Source organism: Castor canadensis, chromosome 6 (assembly GCF_047511655.1).
Source record: "Castor canadensis chromosome 6, mCasCan1.hap1v2, whole genome shotgun sequence".
Taxonomy (NCBI): domain Eukaryota; kingdom Metazoa; phylum Chordata; class Mammalia; order Rodentia; family Castoridae; genus Castor; species Castor canadensis.
Window position 1 is genome coordinate 127558649 of NC_133391.1, and position 22244 is coordinate 127580892.

The window sequence follows — 22244 nt, forward strand, 5'->3', positions numbered from 1 at the left end:
GGTTGCTGTCAGACAGCATTTAACAGGTAAAACTAGACAGAATTCTGTAAATTATACTGATATAATTAAGAAAAAATTTAAAAGGTGATTTTGTGGACTTGTTCTACATATCTTATGTATATTTTCATATATCTTCAATAGTAAAGATCTGACATCAATTAACAATGGAAAATGCTTTTAGTAGCTGGGGGTGTGGCGTGAGTGGTAGAGCACTTGCCTAACATGCACAAGGCCCTAGGTTCAATCTCCAGTATCTCATTACTTAAATCAGGCATGATGGGAAAAGTTTGCAGTCTCAGCACTCAGGGGGCTGAGGCAAGAGGATTGTGAGTTTGAGGTAAGCTTGGGTTATACAGCAAAAACAAGTATCTCCAAAACAAATGCCTTAAGTAAATACAGGCTGTTAAATAAGACAGGACTGGGCAGCGAATCCTTGAATCACATTAATCCACACAAGCATATGCCAACACACCCAGCTTATATCTGTAGAATTCATAAGTGATAATTAGTTGTGTGTTAGCTGACATATATGTATGTGATGCTCACAAGTGAGGAGGAGACAGATGAATCCAGTTAAGTATTGTCATCCCAAGCATATTTCAGTGAATACTGTATTACGAATGCATTGTTTAATATAGAAGTTATTTTTATAAATGAAATACTTTTGTATTTTGCTGTTTTTTTTACTTATGGAGATTTTAGAGATAAAAATATACTATCAATTCCAGCTTTTCCCATTTTCCTGATGAGAAAACTTAAGGCTCAGACATATTGAGTAAGTTCTCCAGAGTGGGACAGTAAATAGCAAAGCTAAAACACTGAATCTGTTTCAACACAGCAAAGTGTGGGCTATTTCCTGGGTGCTGAAAATGCTTGGACTTAGAAATCAGAACAAACATCTTCTTAAATGTAAAGTAACAAGACTGTTGGCAAGGTTATTTTATTTAATGTGATAAAAATATTTCAAGACAGCATTTTAGTTTCAGGCTAAATTCTAATGGCTTCAGTTCAGTAATAATTCTAGCATGCAAAATAGGTGTTAAACATTTGTAGATATCTGGAAATGTTATGAGATTAAAAGTTCATGAAAAGTTAGTTATGCTTGCAAATGGTATGAAACTATATTACAGCTGTATGACTATACACAAATGCACGTGCACCCTGTAATAAATACTTTACTATAAGTTTGTTTAAAGTGGTTATGCAGAACAGAAGTTAATGCCATAAGAGGTCTGGTTCATATTTGATGCTTTTGCACATATCTCACTGTTCTTGTCAGCAAGCAAACTCCATCACCACCAGTGAATAGGATATACAAAACCCCTCAGAATGTGCTCATACACTTAGGTACTGCTTCACAGAACACATGGCTACAAAGCTTTACTAACCTCTTTTATTTTTCAAGACTTTCCATATGGTTTGGGGTGGCTCTTTACTAAACCACCTGGACACAACTGATGGTAGATTCTTACTATAACCAATAATTAATGTAAGTTGATAAGCAGTTAACCACACACTCTCTTTATGCAGTTGATATTTCTTTCCAACAGCCATAGGTAGGCACTGTCGTTCTCATTTTACAGACTAAGAAACTGAGCGTAGGAAAAAAGGTCAAGTAACTTTTTCTCAGACTGTACAGACTTGAAGGGCTGGCAGAGTGGCTCAAGTGATAAGAGTACATGCCTAGCAAGCCCAAGACCCTGAGTGCAAACCCCAATACTGCCAAAAAAAAAAAAAAAAGTTCATACAGGTTTGAAACAAAGCCAGGCAGCCTCTGACACAGTAAGGGATACTGCCAGTGGTACATCGTTACGTTTCTAGAAGGTTATCTTTAAACTTAGTCTCTTGCTACTTTCCAGAGTGATTTTCAGTGATCAGAATTTCAAATTGTGATCGTAACTATTATTTAAATATACATTTCAAATTTTACTTGATGGGCTGTAAGCATGACTGAAGTAGTAGAATGCCTGCCTTGCAAGCACAAAGCTGAGTTTGAACCCCAGTACCACCAAAAAAAAAAGAAAAATGAAAATCACCATAGTTTAACAATGTCTTTTCTTCCCCCTGCTGAGGAATGAACCTAGGGCTTATTGCATATGGCTGAGCTTCATCCTTCATTAAAAATATCTTTGACAGATTAATTTCATGTTTGGAGGATGGTTGTATTGTTTGGAGGATGGTTGTATTGGGTGATTCTGATCACTACCATGAGAAGTTAAACTTTTAGAACAGAAGTAACAAGCAGGTTAGGTCTAGCATGGTACAAAGTATGTTCTCGAAGTATATGAAAGAAATTACTTATTTGGGCAAGGCATGGTGGCATACACCTGGTAATCCCAACTACCCAGGAGGTAGAGATCAGGAGATTGTGGTTTGAGGCTGGCCCAGGCCAAAAAACAAACAAACAAACAAGTTAGCAAGTCCCTCATCTTAACAAATATACATGCCTATAATCCCAGCTATAGGGTCCAGGTCAGCCCTGGCCAAAAAAAACAAAGTGAGACCCTACCTAAAAAAATAACGAAAAAAGGGAGAGAGGTATGGCTCATTCCCTTAGCAAGTTTCCTTACTACCAGCTGAAAACCAATGTTTCAATCAGCTCTGATAAGCAGATTTTGCACTGCATTCTCTCCAAAGGTTGCTTTAGCTCTCTTTTCTAGACGAAAAAAATTAAGGAAGCATTTAACTTTTAAAGAACTGAAAATCATGTCCAAAACATGTTCTTAGCAGCACACAGAGCACTGAAAGCAAAAACTAGAAAGGTACCTGGGTTTTTAAATAAATCTAGCCAACACACTCTACTTTTGAGAATCTGGTAGGATTGACTAAGAAGAGTCTCTTTTATGGTACAAGACTATGCAAAATTTTTCTCCAAATTAACATTTGATATTGATTTCTCAGAAGAAGATTTAAAGGAGGAAATACCTCATGTTTCCAATTTTAGAGTAATTCCTAAACATTTACATGTCAAAAATTAATAAACCACAAAAAGTAAATTAGGTTTTTTGTGAAGAATCATTTTTTAAATTATACCATGTAATCTGGAAGGTAACTAGAAATGGTTTTGTGGGTTTCATGTACTTTATTACCCTTTAAAAATAGTATTAACCTATAATCTGCCTTGTTTCTAACATATTCGCACGTAGCAATAATCTGCTTTCTTTTCTAGCATATATGACAGCTTAAACAACAGCAGTTTGAAATTTTCTATCAATAAATGAGTTTGTTTTATCATATGTATACCTAAGTATGCTTCCTAAAGGTACCAAGTTTATTTTGTTTCACTGAGGAAAACTTACACAAAAATATAAAGATGCATTCAGAAACAGTACCAATTCAATCACATTTTTTTTTTTTTTTTGGTGCTGGGGACGGAACTCAGGGCCTTGCACTTGCCAGGCAAGCGGTCTTCCACTGTACTAAATCCCCAACCCCTCAATCACATATTAAAAGAGAGTTTTCTTAAAAGAAAAAAACATACTCCTCCTGTGCCATCCCATTCATTGAACGTATTACTAGCTAAAATAGCACATTCTTAAATAAACCTTGACAGTGAGCAGAATACACGTGCTGGCCTGTATTTTTCTATGTGAAACATTTACAGTTAGGTCTGAGATATAATTTATTACCAATTATGAAAAGAGGCCCAGGATAAACATCTTAAAAATCAACACATACATACTTAAGACATAAGGAATCAAACTGTTTGATTAATTACAATTCTTCTATTAAAGGATATGTTTCACATGCATCCTCATGTTCCTAAAAGGGAAGACACCAGTCTCACATCTGTAAAAAGATTAAAATTCAATATGAAAGGGAAAAAATAACAGGGATGGCCTTTTCATACAAAAGAATACTCTTAACACAACTGCACTGCAAGAAATCACAAGACTAGGGACTGGGGGTGTAGCTCAGCGGTACCGCACTTGCCTAACACACAGCACACAATGGATTCAATCCTCAGCACAAAAATAAACAAAATTGAAAGACTAAAGCAAGAGTATAGATGTTTGCTTAACACAAATCTGAAATTCCATTTTCCATTATTGTTAAAGTCTTTGGGCTACAAAAAATATTTTATGACTGGACCCAAACCAACCATCAGAGGACGGAGTATCATAATTAATGCCAACTATTTCATATACAACTGAACATTTAGCTTCCCTCAAAACAATGATGGGGGCATATCAGGTACTGAAATACTGGCAAAAATCACTGTGAACCATTCAAACATCTCAGGTTGGGGGCATAGTTCAAGCAGCACCCGCTTAGCAAGCATGAGGCCCTGAGTTCAAATACCAATACCGCCCCAAAAAAGAGCAAAACATATGAAAATGGTTTCAAAATTTCTTGCCTATAGTTTACTTTTTCATTAATCAAAAGGCAGGACAAGCTGGGGACACAGCTCAGTAGTAAAGCACTTGCTCAGCAAGTGTGGTCCTGTGTTTGATCCCCTGCACAAGAAAAAAAAAAAAAAAAGGCAGATTAAAAAAAAGGCAGATAAAATATAGGATCTTATACAAAACTGTTCTACATTATAACCTTGAAAATACATTCAATAGTGTTTTTTAGAAAAACTACCCAATTCTGAAAATACATTTAGAATCATGTATTTATATAGTCATCTCTGGTCTATCTAAGAAAATCAAAATACTCAAGGAAAGGCCAATAAATTATGTGATTGAAATTATTATTCATTTTAATTCTAATAATGATCACTTTTTTCTGCCTATTCCCCTAAGAACGTGAAAAGTCCTTAAGAATGTGTGGATCTAAGCGTTAGCAGAGCTGTGGGCGGTATTTCTCCCAAATTTAATGAGCAATAAAAGAAAAAGAGCAACTCTTTTTAAAATTTGTCTTCTTCCTTCCCACACAAAAGACAAGATTCTAGTTTGTTTGGTAACACTGGGGTTTGAACTCAGGGCTTCACGTTTGCTGGGCAGGCGCTCTACCACTTGAGCTATGCTTCTGGCCTAAGACTCTAGATTTGCTTTAACATGTCTTGCTTTTAAAATGACTATTTTAGTCAAAATAAGGAAACTTATGTGTTTCAAAATCAGAAAAAAAAAATACACCACATATTTAGAAAGGACCTGCATACTCACATGCTCAAGCACATATGTACACACACTCACACATACACTCACACCAAATAAAAAATATAAAAACTCAAGGATAATTAAGTTGCTTTATTAAAAAAAAAATACCTCTAGTTTTGAGAAAAACCTAACCATGAAATAGGCATAAAGAAGTGAAATCCCTCTCCCCTCACCCAAAAAAAAAAAATCCTTGCCCATTCACTTGTGCCAAAGACTGGTGATATTAACTGGACAGCCTTCCAAATGTTTCCATGCGTTTACACATAAGTCTATGTGTTTTGGGATTAACATAAATTACAGAAAACCATGTGAAGTTTTTTGCTTGACTTAAAATAGCCACCTTTCCTTGTTAGAATACATAAACCTATTTGGTTTCTACATGGTTGCACAGTACTCCACTGAGTACTTCTTAACAATTTCCCTTCTAATAGAAATTAAGCTTGATAATATTTCAATATTGCAAAGCATACTGCAATGAACACTGCTATACATAACATTTCTATGTATTACTATCAGTACCTGTAAGATAAATTCCTAGAAAATAACACAAAAAAGAATGTGCCAAGTAGGATGTTAGGCAGCATCCTCTTCTACCTCACCAACCAATTCTGGGCACTATTATTGTATCTTTTTAGTCTTTGCCAGTGTGGTAGATGAGAACAGTATCTCATTTGTACTTATATCTCAGAGTGAAAATGAGTATGTTTCTTTAAGTATTTGTATTTTTTTGTTTCTCCAATATATTATCCATTTTCCTACTGGGTTAATCATTTTTTCTTTTTCTTTTTTGGCAGTACAGGGCTCTGAACTCGGGACCTTCCACTTGAGTCATACCCCTAACCCTTTTGCTTTTAGTTACTTTTTTTCTATACTGGCCTTGGACCATGATCCTTTTACCTCTGTCTCTTGAGTACGTGGGATTACAGATATGTACCACCACCCCTGGCTTGTTTTTTGAGAAAGGGTTTCACCAACTTTTTGCCTGGACTGGTCTTGAACTGCAATCCCCTTATCTGGAATTACAGAAATGAGTTTTTTTTTTTTTTTTAAAAAAAACAAAAACTAAAACCAGTTTTTAGGAGTTTTTTGCCGGCCTTTAGTCAAACATATTATAAATATTTGTCCCAGTTAGCTACTTCTGGTTTATAGTGTTTCAGCCCTGCAGACATTTGATTTTTATCCAATTAAATGTATCCTTCATAATTTAATTTTAAGTTCACATAAGACAAGTTCTTAGACAAAAATTGGGGGAAATTTGTTTATATATTAACTTCTAAATTACTACTTAATGATGTAATACCAGCATCTTCAGAGACAGTTCCCTTCTGAGATTTTACCAAAAAGAAAAAGACTACATTTCTATAAAAATTTTCTTACGGCCCACTGATGGGTAGCTCATATGGCTTACAAGTAGTATAAAAAAGATTTAATTACTCCTAAATTTCTTCTTAAACTCTACCAAGGAGGCTCGCTCTCTGCTCCTCAATCCTTACATAATCCTCACCGGCATAAATGTACTTTTAATAAAGGACACCAACTAGGTTTTCCTATTGTAGCTACAGTTTAGTCATCTCTAAAGTCAGTGAATACTTCCTGTATAAACAAACTTGTAATTTTTAATAGCAGAAAACTGCCTATGGTGCTATCAACACAATATTTTGTTCTTTTCCTTTACTGGTTCTGAAACAAAAAAATTCTACTTCAAATCACAAACACAAAACAAACCTTGTGAGTTAGTATACAGATTCAAACCACTTAAAGCTAAATTAGATGCTTAATCTAGCCACCCTCTCTCCAGTACCCCATGGGGGGAGGGGTGAGAAGACCTGGTCTTAAGTTTTCTATCTCACAGTGCCAGCTGCCAGGCACTTAACAGCCTTCCATCTCTAAACTGACTGGCTCAAATAATACAGCTTGGAAGTTAAGAAAACTGGCAGAACTCAAAGGGCAAGAAAGAGTATTTTCCACAATTTTTACAGCACTTGCCTAGCACGTATGTGTGTGTTTCCGAAGTGGTGGTCAACTCCTCAAACTACACTAGAAGCATCACACTACTTCACATCAACCGCTGCCAATTCCATTCAGTGGCCTCCTTCCCCTTTGGGGACTATTCAAAAAGTTACTATTTTCTTTTACAACTACCCACCCAGGCCTCTTCCACTGATGAAAGCAGGCAAAGCCCACGCTGTGTGTCTGTCTCCTAGAGAAGATTGCATCTTTTATTTATCACCCCTTGGCTTTATTTTCACAGTGAATTCCTGGCTTAAATGCAATCAGCCAAGAAACCCTCCCTATGTGCTCTCCTGTCATTCCTCATTGCTTGCAAGCAGAGTCAAGCACAGAGGGGGGAAAAAAACTCAACACTGCCAGCCAAGCCATAAAAATCTGCAGACTCTAAGTTTGTTACACTGAGAGGCCATAGATATGCGTCAATCCGTTTCAATCCGGCAGGAAACAAAAAACAAAACCGAAAAAAAAGATATAACTTGAAAGAATGTTAATTAGATGTTAAAAGGGAAAAAGAGAAAAAAGAAAAAAAGGCTGGGGAGCCTGAAAAGCTAGCCCCTCGCTAGACAGAAGGAAAGGGTGCTGAGCACAGAAAAGGCAACACTGGGGCTGCCTTTGGAAATAAATGACCATGCAGAAAATCACGTCTGCAGATTGTATTAGAATTCAAATTAACCAGACAGGATTAAAACAAATCTTAATTCTCTTTTGAGGCCACTATCCAGACCCCCCTTCCTGCTCCCAAACAGAAGATTAAAAGAAACTGACTACAGAAAGAAAAAAAACTAAGTTAAAAATCTAAGAGATGCTTCCACCAAATCTATCCTTATCCATTTGGTCTATTTCAACTACTCCTAACATGGGAGGGGATAGGAAAATATGCCATTTAATCAGAAGAAAAAAGTGGGAAGGAGAGTTTCACCACAGCATTGTTCATTTCAGTGCAGTTCAAACATTCCCATCGCTACTGCTGGTAGATATCTGGACGAAGAAAAAGAAAACCATTTTGGAGGTGGAGGAGCAGCGGTAGCTTTTAAACTGGGTTTCTGAGAAAACTCCCATGGTCTATCAGAGAAAGGAGAGCTGTGCAGCTTTAAATCACAAGTCCTTCTCGCCTTTGTCAAGTATCTTCTACTTTACAAGCCCTGAAAAAAAATAAAGAGGTTCTTTTGTTTGGTTTCCCCTTTTTGGACGGTGACAGAAAACTGAAAGGGGCACAAATAAACCTGCAAATGAGAACAAAGTGCCGGGTCGACCGGGCAGCGGCGCCCAGCCCCTGCGCCCGCGCTCCCTCAATCGGACGAGCCGTCCTAGGTGCTCCTCGGGCTCGCCCCGAGCTCCGCACACTGAGCCCCACCGCTGACCCAACTCCAGCGGGCGGCGGGGCCGGAACCGGTCCGCGGAAAAAGGGGAGCGCGCCTTTCATCGGGGGCGTCCTCGGGCGAAAGGTCCCCCCCGGAGCTCGGCGGGGCGCCGCCTCCGTCCTGCGCGGCTCAGGTCGCGGAGACGCCGGGGAGAGGAGGATCTGCAGACACGGGGCAGCCAGGAAGCTCGCCGGGTTGGACGCCACAGAGCCCCGAGCACCACGCGCGCGCCCACCGGCCCGTCGGAGCGGCCACCGAGCCGTGTTCAGTGTATCCCTCGCCCCCGCCCCAATCGCGGGGAACGGAGGTGGGAGAGGAAAAAAGCAGACGGGCGACAGGCAAGAGCGAGGTGGGGGAGAGTGCGGAGCGGCCCGGCCCGGCTCGCCCCGGCCGGCATTGTCTGTGCGGGCCGCGCCCCCTCCCCCGCCCCGCACGGCCCCACCACACACCCTATTCGGAGCCCCAGGTCCGCCCGCGCCTTTGTCCACATCCGCCCCGCAAAACCCGCGAGCCGCCCGCCCCCCCCCCCGTATGTGCGCCCGGAGCAGACCGGGGACAGCGGCGCGGGCCGGGGGCGCCGACACCCACTGCCGACCCCGCGGAGGGGCGCGTCCTGCTGATTCATTTCCCACTCGCGCCAGCCCGTCCGGGGAGACGGGGGCGGGGCGGGGCGGGCGGGAGGAAATGGGCGCTCCGCTCGGAGGACCGTCCGGGCCGTAGAGGGCACCGGGCGAGGGTGCGGGCGGGCGCGCGCCGACTGGAGGAGGGGCGGCTGACCGTGGGGAGAAGCGGGCGGCCCCCCAGAGGAACTGACGGACAGACAGACGGCCCGCGGCTGCCCCATGACTCACCGACTTGCAGGACGTTGTCTACGCAGCCGCTCTCCAGCAGCGCGATGCCCCGGCGGAAGGGCAGCCGCGTCTCCTCGCCGCCGTCCGCTGCCCCGGCAGCCCCCACCGACGGAGTCCCGGCCCCTGCGGCGGCGGCGGCGGCGGCGGCCGAGGTGGCAGCCGGAGAGGACGAGGACCCGCCGCCGCCCGTACCTCCTGCGCCGCCGCCCGCGCCGCCGGGGCTGCCGCTGTCGTCGCCGGGGCCGCCCGCGGCGCCGCCGCCGGTATTGAAGGACGAGTACATGCAGATCTCCCGCTCGCTGCGGGGAAAGGACCAGTAGACTATGCGGCGCTGCACCGGCTCCGGAATGCGCTCGAAGCGCTCTTCCACGCGCTGGAACGGCCACTTCTCTGCCACTCTGCGCGCCGCGATGTCCAGCAGCGACTCGGGGCTCTGGGTCTTGCCCGGCGGCAGCAGCCCCAGCGCCGCGCCGCCCCCGCACGCCGCCGCCGCTGCGCCGCCCGCCCGCGGGCCGGGCCGACAGGCAGAGCTGTAGCCGCCACCCGCTCCGCCACCGCCGCCGCTGCTGCCCCCGCCGCCGCCGCCGCCCGGCCGGCAGCAGAGCCGTTTCGCGGGAGGAGGCTGCTGTCCGCGCTCCGCCATGACCGCGCCGCTTCTAACCCGACAGCGGAAGTGCTGGGACCCTATAAACGGCACAAGGAAGCGCGACACGCACACGCCGTGGCGACGCCACGCTGCCATCTAGGGCCCGCCGCTCCTTGTACGGGCACGAGAGGTGTGTCCTTTCCCATGACGACAAGGCCGAGGCGGGGCTTTGATAGGGAGAACCTAGGGCCGGGGGCGGGGCCTATGCAAATAGCCGGGCTGAAACATAAATAGAGCACTCGGCGGACACGGGGGTGGCGGGGGCGGCGGGGTTGGATGCTTGGTGGGTTGTGAGAATGTCAGGCTGCTGTGACGCGGGGGGCGGGACTCAGGCGGGGTTCCCGCGGGAGGGGGCGGACCGCCGGGCCTGGCCTTGAGGTAACTGGGTCTCTGCGCCCCCTGCCTACTCAATTTACCCCTTCAGTCTCCTGCCTTCCTTTGATGTCGGACAAGTGAAGACGCGCCTCGTGGGTCGCAGTGGAGAGGACAGGGAATCTGGGGGTGTTCAGAGGGGAGGGAGGCGGGGCAAGTGGGGGCGGGGCCCGCGGTCCGATGCCCAACCCCCCCATCAGCCAGCCCGCTGGGGGAAAATCCTCTGGGCGGAGGAGGCGCTTTCAAAACAAAGAAATGCGGCAAGGAGCCCAGGGGACGCGGGTGGAGAGGAAGGCGGAGGAGGCGCGGACGAGGTGGCCCGGCTGTCCGCTTTCCTTCCAGCCAGTGCGGGGGAACTTCCCCCACCCTCAGCGGAGGTCGCGGTCCCGGGAAAGGGGAGGAGGGCTGCGCTCAGCGGCTGTTTTCTACTTCACTTTTGCAGATCCGGTAGGGAAAGGGAGCGTCAGCTGTTCCGCTGGCTCGTGTAGCCGCTGCGCGTCCAGCCCTGAGCCCCGCGTCCGCTCTGTCCCGGCAAGCCGGTGCCCGAAAGCGGGCAGAGCGCTCGGAACCTCCGCAGCCGTACGACGCGCGTCTCGAGCCGGCCGCCCCGCCCTCGCACTCCCTCTGCGCCTCGGGCCAGGAAGCCGGCCCGCCCGGGTGGAGCCGGGGAGCGTGAGCTGCCCTCGGCCGTGACCCCGCTCCACACCGCGGTCCTGTTGCTCGAGGTGGGGCGTGCACCCGGGCGGTGGGACTAGCAAATACACCATTATGAATACACACGCCCCACAGGCGCGCGGATGCCGCCAAGCCGCCTGCAGACGGCGCGACCCAGCCGCCTGGCTGCGGACCGCGGCCGCAGGCGCGCTCTGTCGGCTCCGACCCGCAGTCCGGGCGCTTGGGTGTGCTGGGCTCCCTGCTGGCGCCCGATCGGCTCGTCCTCCATGGGCAGGGCAGCAGGAAGAGCGAGCGAGGAGCGCGGGTGCCAGGGCGCCGGCGGAGGCGGGGAAGCGAGTCCCTGGGTGAACCGAGTACCCTGCGGACATTGTTCTTCGCACTCTCGGAGCTCGGTCAGATCTCGTCCAAGCCGCAGCCTTAATTACCACGTTAGACAACCTTACTCCTGCTCTACCTTCTGTTTTTACTGTAAACAGTGTTGGAGATAGTGTCCTATTGTTGGAGATAAGCCCTATCTCCTTTGACACTTTCGCATCTTAAGGTTTGCGTCCACCGCCGGCCTCGTTGCCTGGATTTAAAGCGGAAGAGCGCATCAGCGTTTTAAAGAAAATCGCCCACTCGCGGCGGAGGCCACGAAGTCACTGACTCCTCGTGGGGCCTCCGGCAGCCCCAGGCTGCAGCTCCCTGGAGACGGGACGCTGGCAGACTTTCCATAGCTGCTTGTTAGGAAAATTTTGGTGACATTATGTTTTTGTATATCTGTCTGGTATTTTTCTAGGCACCTCCTCCATACCTAGGAAAAGGCCTGGGCAGAAGACTGGACGATCTTTATGTGCAAATGGAAGGGGAAGTCTCTTTTCTCCAGTTGCTTCATTTCTAAAATCTCGTAAAATAATTTTTAAAACATTTTACAGCATAGGTGATGGCAACAGGAAGCACATTGGAAAGTAAAAGGCAATTTAAACTCTACTCTGTCCTCACAAACAGTCATGGAGGACTTGGGCTTTTGGTAACGTATAGATTACCGAACATATTCACATGTGTACACAGAATCATTGAACCGGAAAGTTAAAGATGACAAAACTAGTGCCCTCAGACAGGATAAGTGACTCATTCAGGGTCATAAGGAGTGTTTATTAGTGGAAGGGATTAATTCACATTGACCAGGAAAATAGACACCTTTAGAGATGCCTAACCTTTACAGACTTCCAGGTTGTAATGAACCAGAGACTGGGCCTAAGGCAAGATCCTTCCCTAGAGGAATCTAGTTTTTTCTTTTGGTTTTGTTTGATTCGCTCCCTACCCCCCCCCACCCCCACCCCCGTGGAACCCAGGGCCTAGTGCTTGAGCACTCTAACACTAAACTACAGCTCCCCGCCTCCCCCCTCCCCCTCTCCCCCCGCCCGCATCAGCCTTGGGGCAGTCTAGTTTGGTTTTCTAATTCAAAGACAAATCCAGGACCACCGCTCAATCTGACCCAGCTCGCCCTCCCTGAAATCTCAGATAATATGACCAAATCTTTCCCTGTTGAACTGTCCCCACATCCGCAGGCGTTCCTGACATCATGCTTTTCCTCCAGTGTCTTAGACTCATCTTCCTCTACTGATTTTTGAGTTTCTCTTCCTCCAGACTGTTTAATGTACCCACTGCCTTAAAAGCCTTTCATGGTCTTCTCCATTGTTGGTGACTCACTCCTTAGAGAGTTGCCACCATTCACCCCAAAACCATTTCCCACAGCATTGTCTCCACCTCATCTCATTTATTTCTTCCCCATGGCCAGCTCATTTTTCCATCGCCATCAGGATGCCCATAGCCACCACAAATCCAAAATACTGCTTTTCCCCCTAGATTCTCTTTTGTTCCCTGAATTTTTATTGCTGTGTGGCCTATTCCTAGGCCCCCAAGCTGTAGTCCTCTTTGGCTGCCTCTTGCCTGCAACTCCCACAGTTTTACTTGCTGTGTTGTCTATCCCCGCCCTTCTCGCTGCACAGAGTCAATTATTCCTCCTCTTCACTCTCCAGAGCCTCCTCACTGGCATGTCTCTATAGCCATTCCTCCTCCAAATCCTCCTCCACCCAGCTGCTGTGCTTCCTAAAGTACATTTCTGATGGTGTCACCCTCCTGCTCAAGTCCCTTTAAATGACTCTCTGCTGCCTACTGGAAAAAGTCCAAACTCAGATTCTGGTCTTGACCAAACCAAACTTTCCAGCCTTGTTTCCCACTAAACCTCAAAAGAACCTCTTCCAGTTCCAACAGGAATTCCATTATGTCCCAACAGGTCTTATCCACTCCACACATTTGCTCAAGACATTCCTGCAGCCTGCAATCTCTCTCTTCCTTTGCAACTTGTCAAATTCCTATCCTTTCTTCAAGGAGTTGATCAAATGCCACCTCCTTTGGAAAAACGAAACTGGGTGTGTGATCCCTGACTCTTGGAGTCCCTGTAACACTTTGGATCACTCTTGTGACATTTACACCATTCTGCTGAACATGGCTGTTGTGTTTACACTTGCCTGGAACTTTTGTCTTCTCCCTCTTCCCGGGCTAGAAATTTTCTAGGGTTGTCTCCTCCATCTCTGTAGATTCAGTGCTCACCACTGCACTGCCTATGGCCAAGTAATGATATGTCATCTTTGGCTGGTGCTTGTACTCTCTCTCATTTTTGAGGATTTACAGTATTTTTTTTCTGGTGTTTGTATAAATCATTACTAAATTACTTATAATTGCCCTTTTCCTGCAGGCCTCTACCCAAGGGACCAAACCAGTGGTAGAGCCCTCACCAATGTTTACCATTAGGCAATGGTAAGACATAGAAGTACAGAAACTCTACAGCCTCCCATATGCACTGACTGACCATATCCTATTAGAGCACACCACATTAGCCAGTGTGGTCAGGAGCTAGGCTCCCAGGCAGACTTCATAAATAGTATTCCAAGTTGGCTAAACTGATGAACTCAAGGAAGAGAGAACGCCCCAAATTCTGACCCAATTACCATAACTAGCACTTGGCCCATAGCAGTAATATACCTAGATGGATGAATGTATGGATGGCAAAAGAATTTATTTAAGAAGAGCATTGGAGTCTTAGCCAGACATCTATGATGGCTCCTCCACCCTCCTTTAATTTAAAAATGAAAAATTTAGCCAGATGTAGCAGAGCACACTTGTAATTCCAACACCCAGGATGCTGAGGCAGAAGAATGGCAAGTCCAAGGCCAGCCTGGGCTACATAGATAGCAAGACCATGTCTCAAAAAACACTGGATTAAATTCTATTGAGATTGACCAAATTTCTGAAACAATGGTTTTCAGAGACCCTTAGAGTGCCCCAGAGCATAATGCACACAACCTCAGAGCCAGGAACCAGCAATTAACACATGTCAAACTCACCACATGAGTCTTCTTACACTAAAGTTTGAAAACTGCCCTTTGGTGGCAAGAACTTCACACAATTCCTGTGCTTAGGAAGAGACCTACAAAAAGAGAAAATGACATTGCCTCATCATCGTTGCTAGTCATCTCAGCTAATTAAGACTAATTTGCCATTAGTAGGAAGATTCCAAGACATGAAAATTGGATTAGAGCTAAGAAACTTCAAGTAATTTGAAGATGGGCACAAAGTTATGCTCATTTCCATGCTTTCTTTCATACTAGGATGTGTTTTTGATAGTATAACCGAAGCCAATTATGTTCCATGCAATATAATTCAATTGTTTAGGAGGGTATAAAAGCCTCATACAGCACAGTTAACCTATGAACCAGACATATTTTCCTTTCTAGCGAAATGACAGAGAATTCCACACTGTGTGGCTAAAAGGGATGAAGAATGAGGTCTTACCGATGACAGTTTATCAGTGGAAAATGTCCAGTAAAGGAAGAAAGAAGCAAAAGAGTCTTCCTGGACAGTCATTTCCACCAAATAGATTCTTGGGCAAAAGAAGAGATGAGCAGGGAATGATCAATCCAGAACTGATTAGTTTAAAACAATTGCTCCATCTTTGAAGAGAGGAAAAATTGGGGCAATTTTAACTTAATTAAATCCTAGACAATCAAGCCACTAGCATCCTAGTATTAATACATTTTGGAGGGTGATTCCAGATACAGTGCTAGGTTTTGTTTTTTGTCTTGTTTGCAGTTGTTTGGTGCACCAGCTGTCATACACAAATGAAGAAACTAAGGCTCAGAACATTTTGCCAAAGGGATTATTTAGTTCCTAATCAAGCAGGAATTCATATTCAGACTGTCTGACTGTAAGGCCAGAACTTTTTCCATTATCCAGTATTTCCCAAGCTTGACAGATCATAAGAATTACCCTGAACACTTGTTAAAAGGATAAATTTTTGAACTGAAGGCATGGTGCAAGTAATAGAGTGCCTAAGCAAGTACAAAGCTCTGACTTCAAACCCCAGTTACCTGGAATATATCTTTTTGACCCATGCCTTGGATAGTTCTTCAGAACTGGAAAAATTGGGAACTACACCACCTTGTCACTCACAAACCCACACTGTTTCATTCCTTAATATGTACCATTCTTAAATTTCAACTACTGATCGACTTTTCATCATATTTCTAAGAACAATTGTGTTCTGTTAAGTTGGAAGCCTTTAGTTATAGTCTGGAATTTTGAAAAGTAAATCATTGCATGTCAATATAGATAGAAAAATCAGGTCAGCAATTTGCTTACAAACAAATTTGCTTCATGTTTTTCATGATTTTTACAATAATCCTACCCTCCAGAAGTAAGAGGTATTTGCTTGCATTAAATAGTAGATAATTTTCTCTTATTAATTTTTAGGAAAGAAATTAATGTATAATTTCAGTACTACAAAATTTTCAGTATTAAAAATTTCAGTATCGTGAAATTATCATTCTACTCTTCATTCCAATCAAAGTGCAATGATGAAGGTCTTAGGAAATGCAGACATTTCAGAACTGGAGTATTTATCAGACCTCAAAACAGATTTACCACCTGTTTCTTTTGGTGGTAGCCAAAAGAAATAGGAAGGGCCACATTTAATTATAGCTTTTAGTTTTACCCTTTTTTTATAACTTTTTATGAAATATCTTGTTAAGATCTTCACAAGATAGAAGAACACTATTTAATTGAATAAAGTGAAGATACTTATGTCAACTAGAGGGTTAGAAAAGCTCTCCCACTGAAAGGTGGTACTGTAGATGAATCATAATTTAGAAAATAGTTTCCTCAAAATTGCATCAATTTACCAGTTCACTCTTTTTTTTTTATCTCTGATATGCACTATGGTACAAGAAAAATACATTTAAGACATTAAGTACTGTAGTAGTTAATCTCTAATAGATTAAGCTGCTCTGATATGTGTGAAGGATGTATTTCCAGAAAATAATGTCATTCCAAAAATCATTTCACAAGTATATAACATAAGCATTTTCCAAAGTGATTAAACAATATTTTGCTCATTCTCATTCCTATCTAGAGGAAGTAAAGATGTAGAACTTAGACAACCACGTGACTTTAGATACCTTATGCCTATAAAAATAGTATTTGCACTTAAGAGACAATCATGAAATTAAAAAATGTGAAAGCCAAGCTTTAAAATGGATTTATTAAGGATGTGTTATCACCTATAATATTTTAAATATTCAAGAGATCACTCCCCATCAAGAATAGCATCATGACAATTCAGATGTGAAAAATGTCACTTCCAATTACTTTGTTCAGAATTAGATAATTTATGAAAATGAAGAGGTTTCAGCAAAAGCTGGTGAATCTAGGCATTTTCTCAATATGAAATCTGTATTAACTAACACCTCCACAGAACCAGACTACAGTAAAAGAGATATGCAGAACCTTTTATCAGAACCATCCTGAACAGACTGGTTTCCCAAAGAGTAAAAGATCTGTTTTTTCAGCACCAAAACTTTTTTGTAAAGATTAACCCTGTAGCCTAGAAATCCTTCTAAAATATGACATATTTTTTTGACTTCTTAAGCCTATTATAAGGACTTATAAACACAATAATGCATTTAAGATCTACTAAGGTATGTAATTATTTGTCCATAGCTAAAGGCCCAGAATGCCTTTATTTCATTTTCTTCTTTTTCTTTCCTTCTTTCTCCTTCCCTCCTTCTGTCCTTCCTTTCTCTTTCTTTTTTCCTTCTTTTTTTAAATTTATTTCCTTTTCTTCTAGGTTTTCTTGGTCTCCCCCTTTTACAGTTGTGCTGTTCTCTATTACTTTTAATTATTGTCCTAAAACTACCCATGACATAATTTTCTTTCTAAATTGTTGCTTCCCCTCTGCTGTGGCCTTAGAATGCAAAGAACCTGTTTGTTAGAATTGTGTATAAAATAAAAACCAAGTTCTTAATGAAGAGCTCTCCCTTGATTAAAATATGCATGATATTTGTTAGATTTATTTTGGCTTTTTGCAGACTTCTTGGAGCTCAGCTGGGTCCCAGATAATAGGGAGGTTATGAAATGACAAAACTGTAGCTTCTGAGAGGTTAATACAAGATGGTAATTGAAACCCACAATGACTCTGAGGTGCCTATCACCTTGTCGTGCATGATATTCTATATATATTGAACATGATTTAGGTTTAAAGTATTTTATGAAATTACCTCTGGAACTTGGTGGTTCACTTCTGGAATCTATAGCAATGTTCTGACAGAGCTTAGGTGAACCGGAAGCTGCTGTTACTAGATTGCACACAAAACAATCTGCCAGGCATTCCTGTTATAGCCTGAGTTCCCCTCAGAATGAGGAGTCCACTCCCCAAGACTAAGGTTATGCATTAGGAATGACCTGGCGCTGCCCACCTCTCCAACTGGCCTTGCCCCAAGTTCATTCCCTTCACCCTCTGGGGATTTGCAAAGGCAGGCTGCCCAGGCCTGCTTTCGGTTCCTTGAACACTCATTTCCTCCAGAGGGCCTTTGCCTAAGAGTTCCCACTCCCTAGATGTTCTCTTTCCCCTGGCCCTGCAGTCACAGCCTGGTTTTCTCAGACTCAGCTTAATCACACTTCCTTTGGAAAGCCTCACCACCCTACCAGGTCAGTTCTGCCTATTACTCACTTGAGTAGTTATGTGTATTTCTCCCAGGAGCCCTTATCGGAGTTGTAATTTTTCATTTAGTTGTATGTAGCAGAGATTACCTGGAAAAACAGTAGGTGCTCAATAAATATTTGTGCACTCCATGGAAGGGAAGGAGGAAGGACATTTCAGCCAGACTGGCCCCCTCAGTGTGGTTAAAAATCAAGGTATGCCAGGAGAGCAATCCCTAGCAGCTTACAGTCACTTGATTGTTACCAAAGCTCATGGATCTTTCAAGAAAAGAATAAAATCTACTCCACGAACATTCAGCAACATGGTGTGCAGCTATTACTGCTACATTCTGGAAATCATTGCATTATTCCAAGCAAAAAAATAGAAGAAAATCTTCCCAAACAAATGTCAAAAACTTTACCACACTGTCATACGTGCTGCCTTTAGCATTTGTTTTTTGTTTATTTTTTTTCTAGCTTTTGTCTTGAGTGTCTCTCAAGTTTTGGCAATTTCAAGTCTTTTTTGTTGCCATGGAAATAGGAAACAATGATCTAAGAGTTTGGAGGGGAGACTATCCACTCTACCAGAGTTCTAGAGTTTCCCACCTTTGGTGGTATTTGTGCATTGAGAGAATGTTGGTTCAGAAGCAGTGCTTCTGTGTCAACAAATATTTATTTCTGTGCGTGCAATGTGCCAGGTATTGTTCTCTGCCAGGAATGCCTCCATTTCCAAATTGTTTCATTAAAGATGAACATGCGCTCCTAGATGTGAGCTCTCAGGTTTATCCTTAAGTGAAGTTCAAACTGAGCTCTCAGTGAGAACCTTTCCCTTTTCCTTCTAGGCACCCTCACAACCCTTCACATATTTTATAGAGCTCTTGGTGTCACCCTGGAAACCTGGGTTACAAAGAATCATTCTATATGCATTGTCAATTTTCGTTTTTCTGTCTTTATTTCACAAGTAGATAAAAATATCTTAACTTCCAGAGCAAGAAATAAACATCTGATGTTGCTTTTGTTGTTCTGTAGTCTAACAGTTGATAGTTGCTCAGATCACAGAAAACTTGACCAATAGTAATTGAAATTTTTGAAAAATCTAGAAAAAGAAGAAAATACTTACCTCCTTAATAGGCAAGCGTCCAGAATTTTACATCTTTTTTGAATGGCTTAATTTTCTTCTGACTTTGAACCTATAACCTATGTGCATGTATATAGCTGTGTAAGACTTGATTTTTAACATGTTATAATGCACTGTATTATGATAGTCCATATCTTATACCATCAGAAAGCTCAAACATTCCCTGAAAGACAGATATGGAAGACTAAAAAAATAACTACTGGTTTGTTTCTGCATGGAAGTTCAGCCTGCTGCCTCTCTCTCCATTTAAGTATGTATCCCCCTGTTGAACAGCCACCTGATGACTTCCCCCTGTAACCCCCACCCCACCTCCAACTGCTTTTTCTTTCTGTAATTCTGTCCTTCAGAATACCCAGAGAAGAACAAGTCTCCAGACTAAAGATAACTCCTAATTTATAATTCAAACATTAGAGATTTATTTCCTTTGCACTTTCATGAGTCGCCTTTGAAAAACACCAATATCCTTTGAAGGACTGAAACTGGAAGTCACAATCAGTTTATGTTCCCCAAAGATTTCTTAAGCTGACCAAGTGGTAGAGACAGGCATTCTGTGGTCAGCAGATGGGGGCTGAATGAACTTGACTAATTTCTACCTTGGATTTCATGCTCTTTAATTCACGCACTGTCCTGAAAGTTCTCTTTCTCCCTCCCCCTCACCCCCCCACCCCCACCTTTGCTCCTCTTGCCTAGGTTTGTCTTTGTGTGCCGATATGTGAGCAGATTATATCGGTACATGTGAACATCTGTGTCTATATTCCCAGGTCTTTCTTTATCATGACACCAGCTTGTCTGGAGGTGGTAATCATAAAAAATTAATTCAGATTACTTGTTGGATGATTTAGGTATTTTCAGCTTCATTAGCAGCAAATCACTGCACAATGGATTACTCAACCAGGGTTTGCAATATGCCTTCAAGGTGGCTAGACATGTAAGGGGACTTCAGGAGGGTATCACATACAGCTATTCTGTCTTTTGTGGGAGCATGTGTTTGACTATGAACTGTCTGAACATGTTTTTGGCAGGTCCCCTTTCTTATTCTCCATTTTCTGCCCCACCCCAGCTTTTGCTGGGCCTGTCTTCAGATCCCTCAGCCACCAAGCCTCCCAGAGAGGGACAAGAGCTGTAGGTTTAGCCACACCCTAAGAGGAGTGTCCCAGTATGCCCACAGGTGAGGTTGCCCAGCCAACTGTACCGCATCAGGGTTCAGAGTGAAGCTGGGAGGTGAAAGATGTGTAGCCAGAAGGCTGGGAAAGGTGCCACTGGGGACACAGCCAGGTGTCTTGCCGCCCTCAGAAAATGTTCCTCTTGCCATGCCCTGAGGAGCAAATTTGCATCAGTGACAGAAGCATGACCCCTGCGCCAAAGTCTTACTGCACTCTTTCTCCAGCTACTGAAAACATGATGGTGGGTACGGAGGTTTGGTTGGCATGGGAGCAGATCTGACACAAACCACCAATACCCCTGATCACACAAAGTGCTCTGTAGGTAAAACTAACCCTGTTTGCCCTTGACAGAGGTCATTTTCAAGGGTTTGTTGGCTTTGTCAGGGATTTTCTCTTAACACTTGTCAATGACCATTGTCAGGTGTTGCTAGGGTTTCAGAAGAAAGCCTTCACTTGATTGGCTAAGCTACTGTATTCCTTAACCAATCCAAATGCTGTGCCTGGGGGAGGTGGGGGCTTAACAAGATAGAACAATATCAAGCACAGGCAGACGCACTCTTGTGTGCTAATAAGGCGTCTGGAAAAATGGAATTATAGTGTGCAGGAATCCCATGCCCTCCACAGCTCCAGCCGTGGGCTGGTTGCTGTTCAAAATGTTAACAGCATAAGTTAAAGCCATTCCCACTGACTGGAGGATATCAAGATTTCAAAACAGGGGGTAGCAATTGTAAGGAGGAAGTAAAACTCCTTGCTCATTGTGTTTTACAGCCTTCCTTAGTAAAACTGCTGAATTGTAATTTAAAATATTCCACCCTTTAAAATAAATTAAGTGCAGTACTTAAAAACAGGAAATGAGAGAGGTGCACACGTATTGTCAACTAAACATTCACAGACCTTATACCACAAAGCAAAGTTAAAATCACAGAACAGCCCTATGAATTCATTGTGGAATGATGACAGCAAGGGTCACCACCAAGGGCGGCATTGTGCCTCTGGCAGTACACTCTTGGGCTGAAACCCGCATGCTAATTAGGAAACAAATGAAAGACAAATACCAGTTTGAAGGGAAACTTGGATCTGGCCAGATCATACATATTGGGAGATTCAGAAAGGCCTATGGAACTCAGGAGTTACCACGTCTTACCACAGCAATGACTGAGCCCTCCTTCACGAAGCATAACTGCTTAGAGCCAGATGTTCCTACTGAACTGAGTGCTGTATCAGATCCAGAATTATCTTGCCCGAAAAATAAGTCGAGCTTCTGTATAATACTGATTTCCCTTTCAGTTATCAATATATAATCACCAAACTTTAACGTTTTTATTGCCAGGGTTTTTTGTTTTCTGTTTTTTTGTGTTTGTTTTTAAGCAGTACTAGGGTTTAAACGCAGGGCTTCATGCTTGCTGGGCAAGCTCTCTACCTCTTGAGCCACACTTCCAGCCCTATTGTCAAGTTTTTATTCAGTCACAAGAAAAGTTTATTTTTTATTTATTAGCATATTATTGTTATACAGAGGGTCCATTGTGTCATTTACAAAAGTGTTTAGAACATATATCTTAGTTAGATTCACCCCCTCCATCTTTCTCCTTTATTCCCCCTCCCCTCTTTTGAGAACAGTTTCAACAGGTCTCATTGTTCCATTTTCATACATGAATACATAATACATCCACTACATTCACTCTCCTTCACCCTATCCTCATGCCCTCCCACTGGTACCCAGCCCCGGACATGACTTGTTTTACCTTCTTGTCCTTCATTTTTTTAAAAGTGTATATTGATAGTTCAAGGGAGGGGGTTGTCTTGGTATTTCAGGCATGTGTATATCCTGCTTTAATCAGATTAACTCCCCTGTATTATTTACTCATTCTCTATCACTCTGTTCCCCTGTCATTGAACAGCTTGCAGTGCA

General features: G+C 43.5%; 1 protein-coding gene across 1 annotated transcript in view; it reads right to left on the bottom strand.

The window, feature by feature from the left end:
* The window catches only part of Zswim6 (zinc finger SWIM-type containing 6), a 191178-nt gene extending 181196 nt beyond the window's left edge, over positions 1-9982 (bottom strand). Inside the window, exon 1 of the mRNA XM_074077432.1 lies at positions 9325-9982. Within this exon, the coding sequence (XP_073933533.1) occupies positions 9325-9967 (643 nt within the window). The 5' untranslated portion in view covers positions 9968-9982. The remainder of the gene's footprint in view (positions 1-9324) is intronic.
* Positions 9983-22244: the final 12262 nt, after the last annotated feature.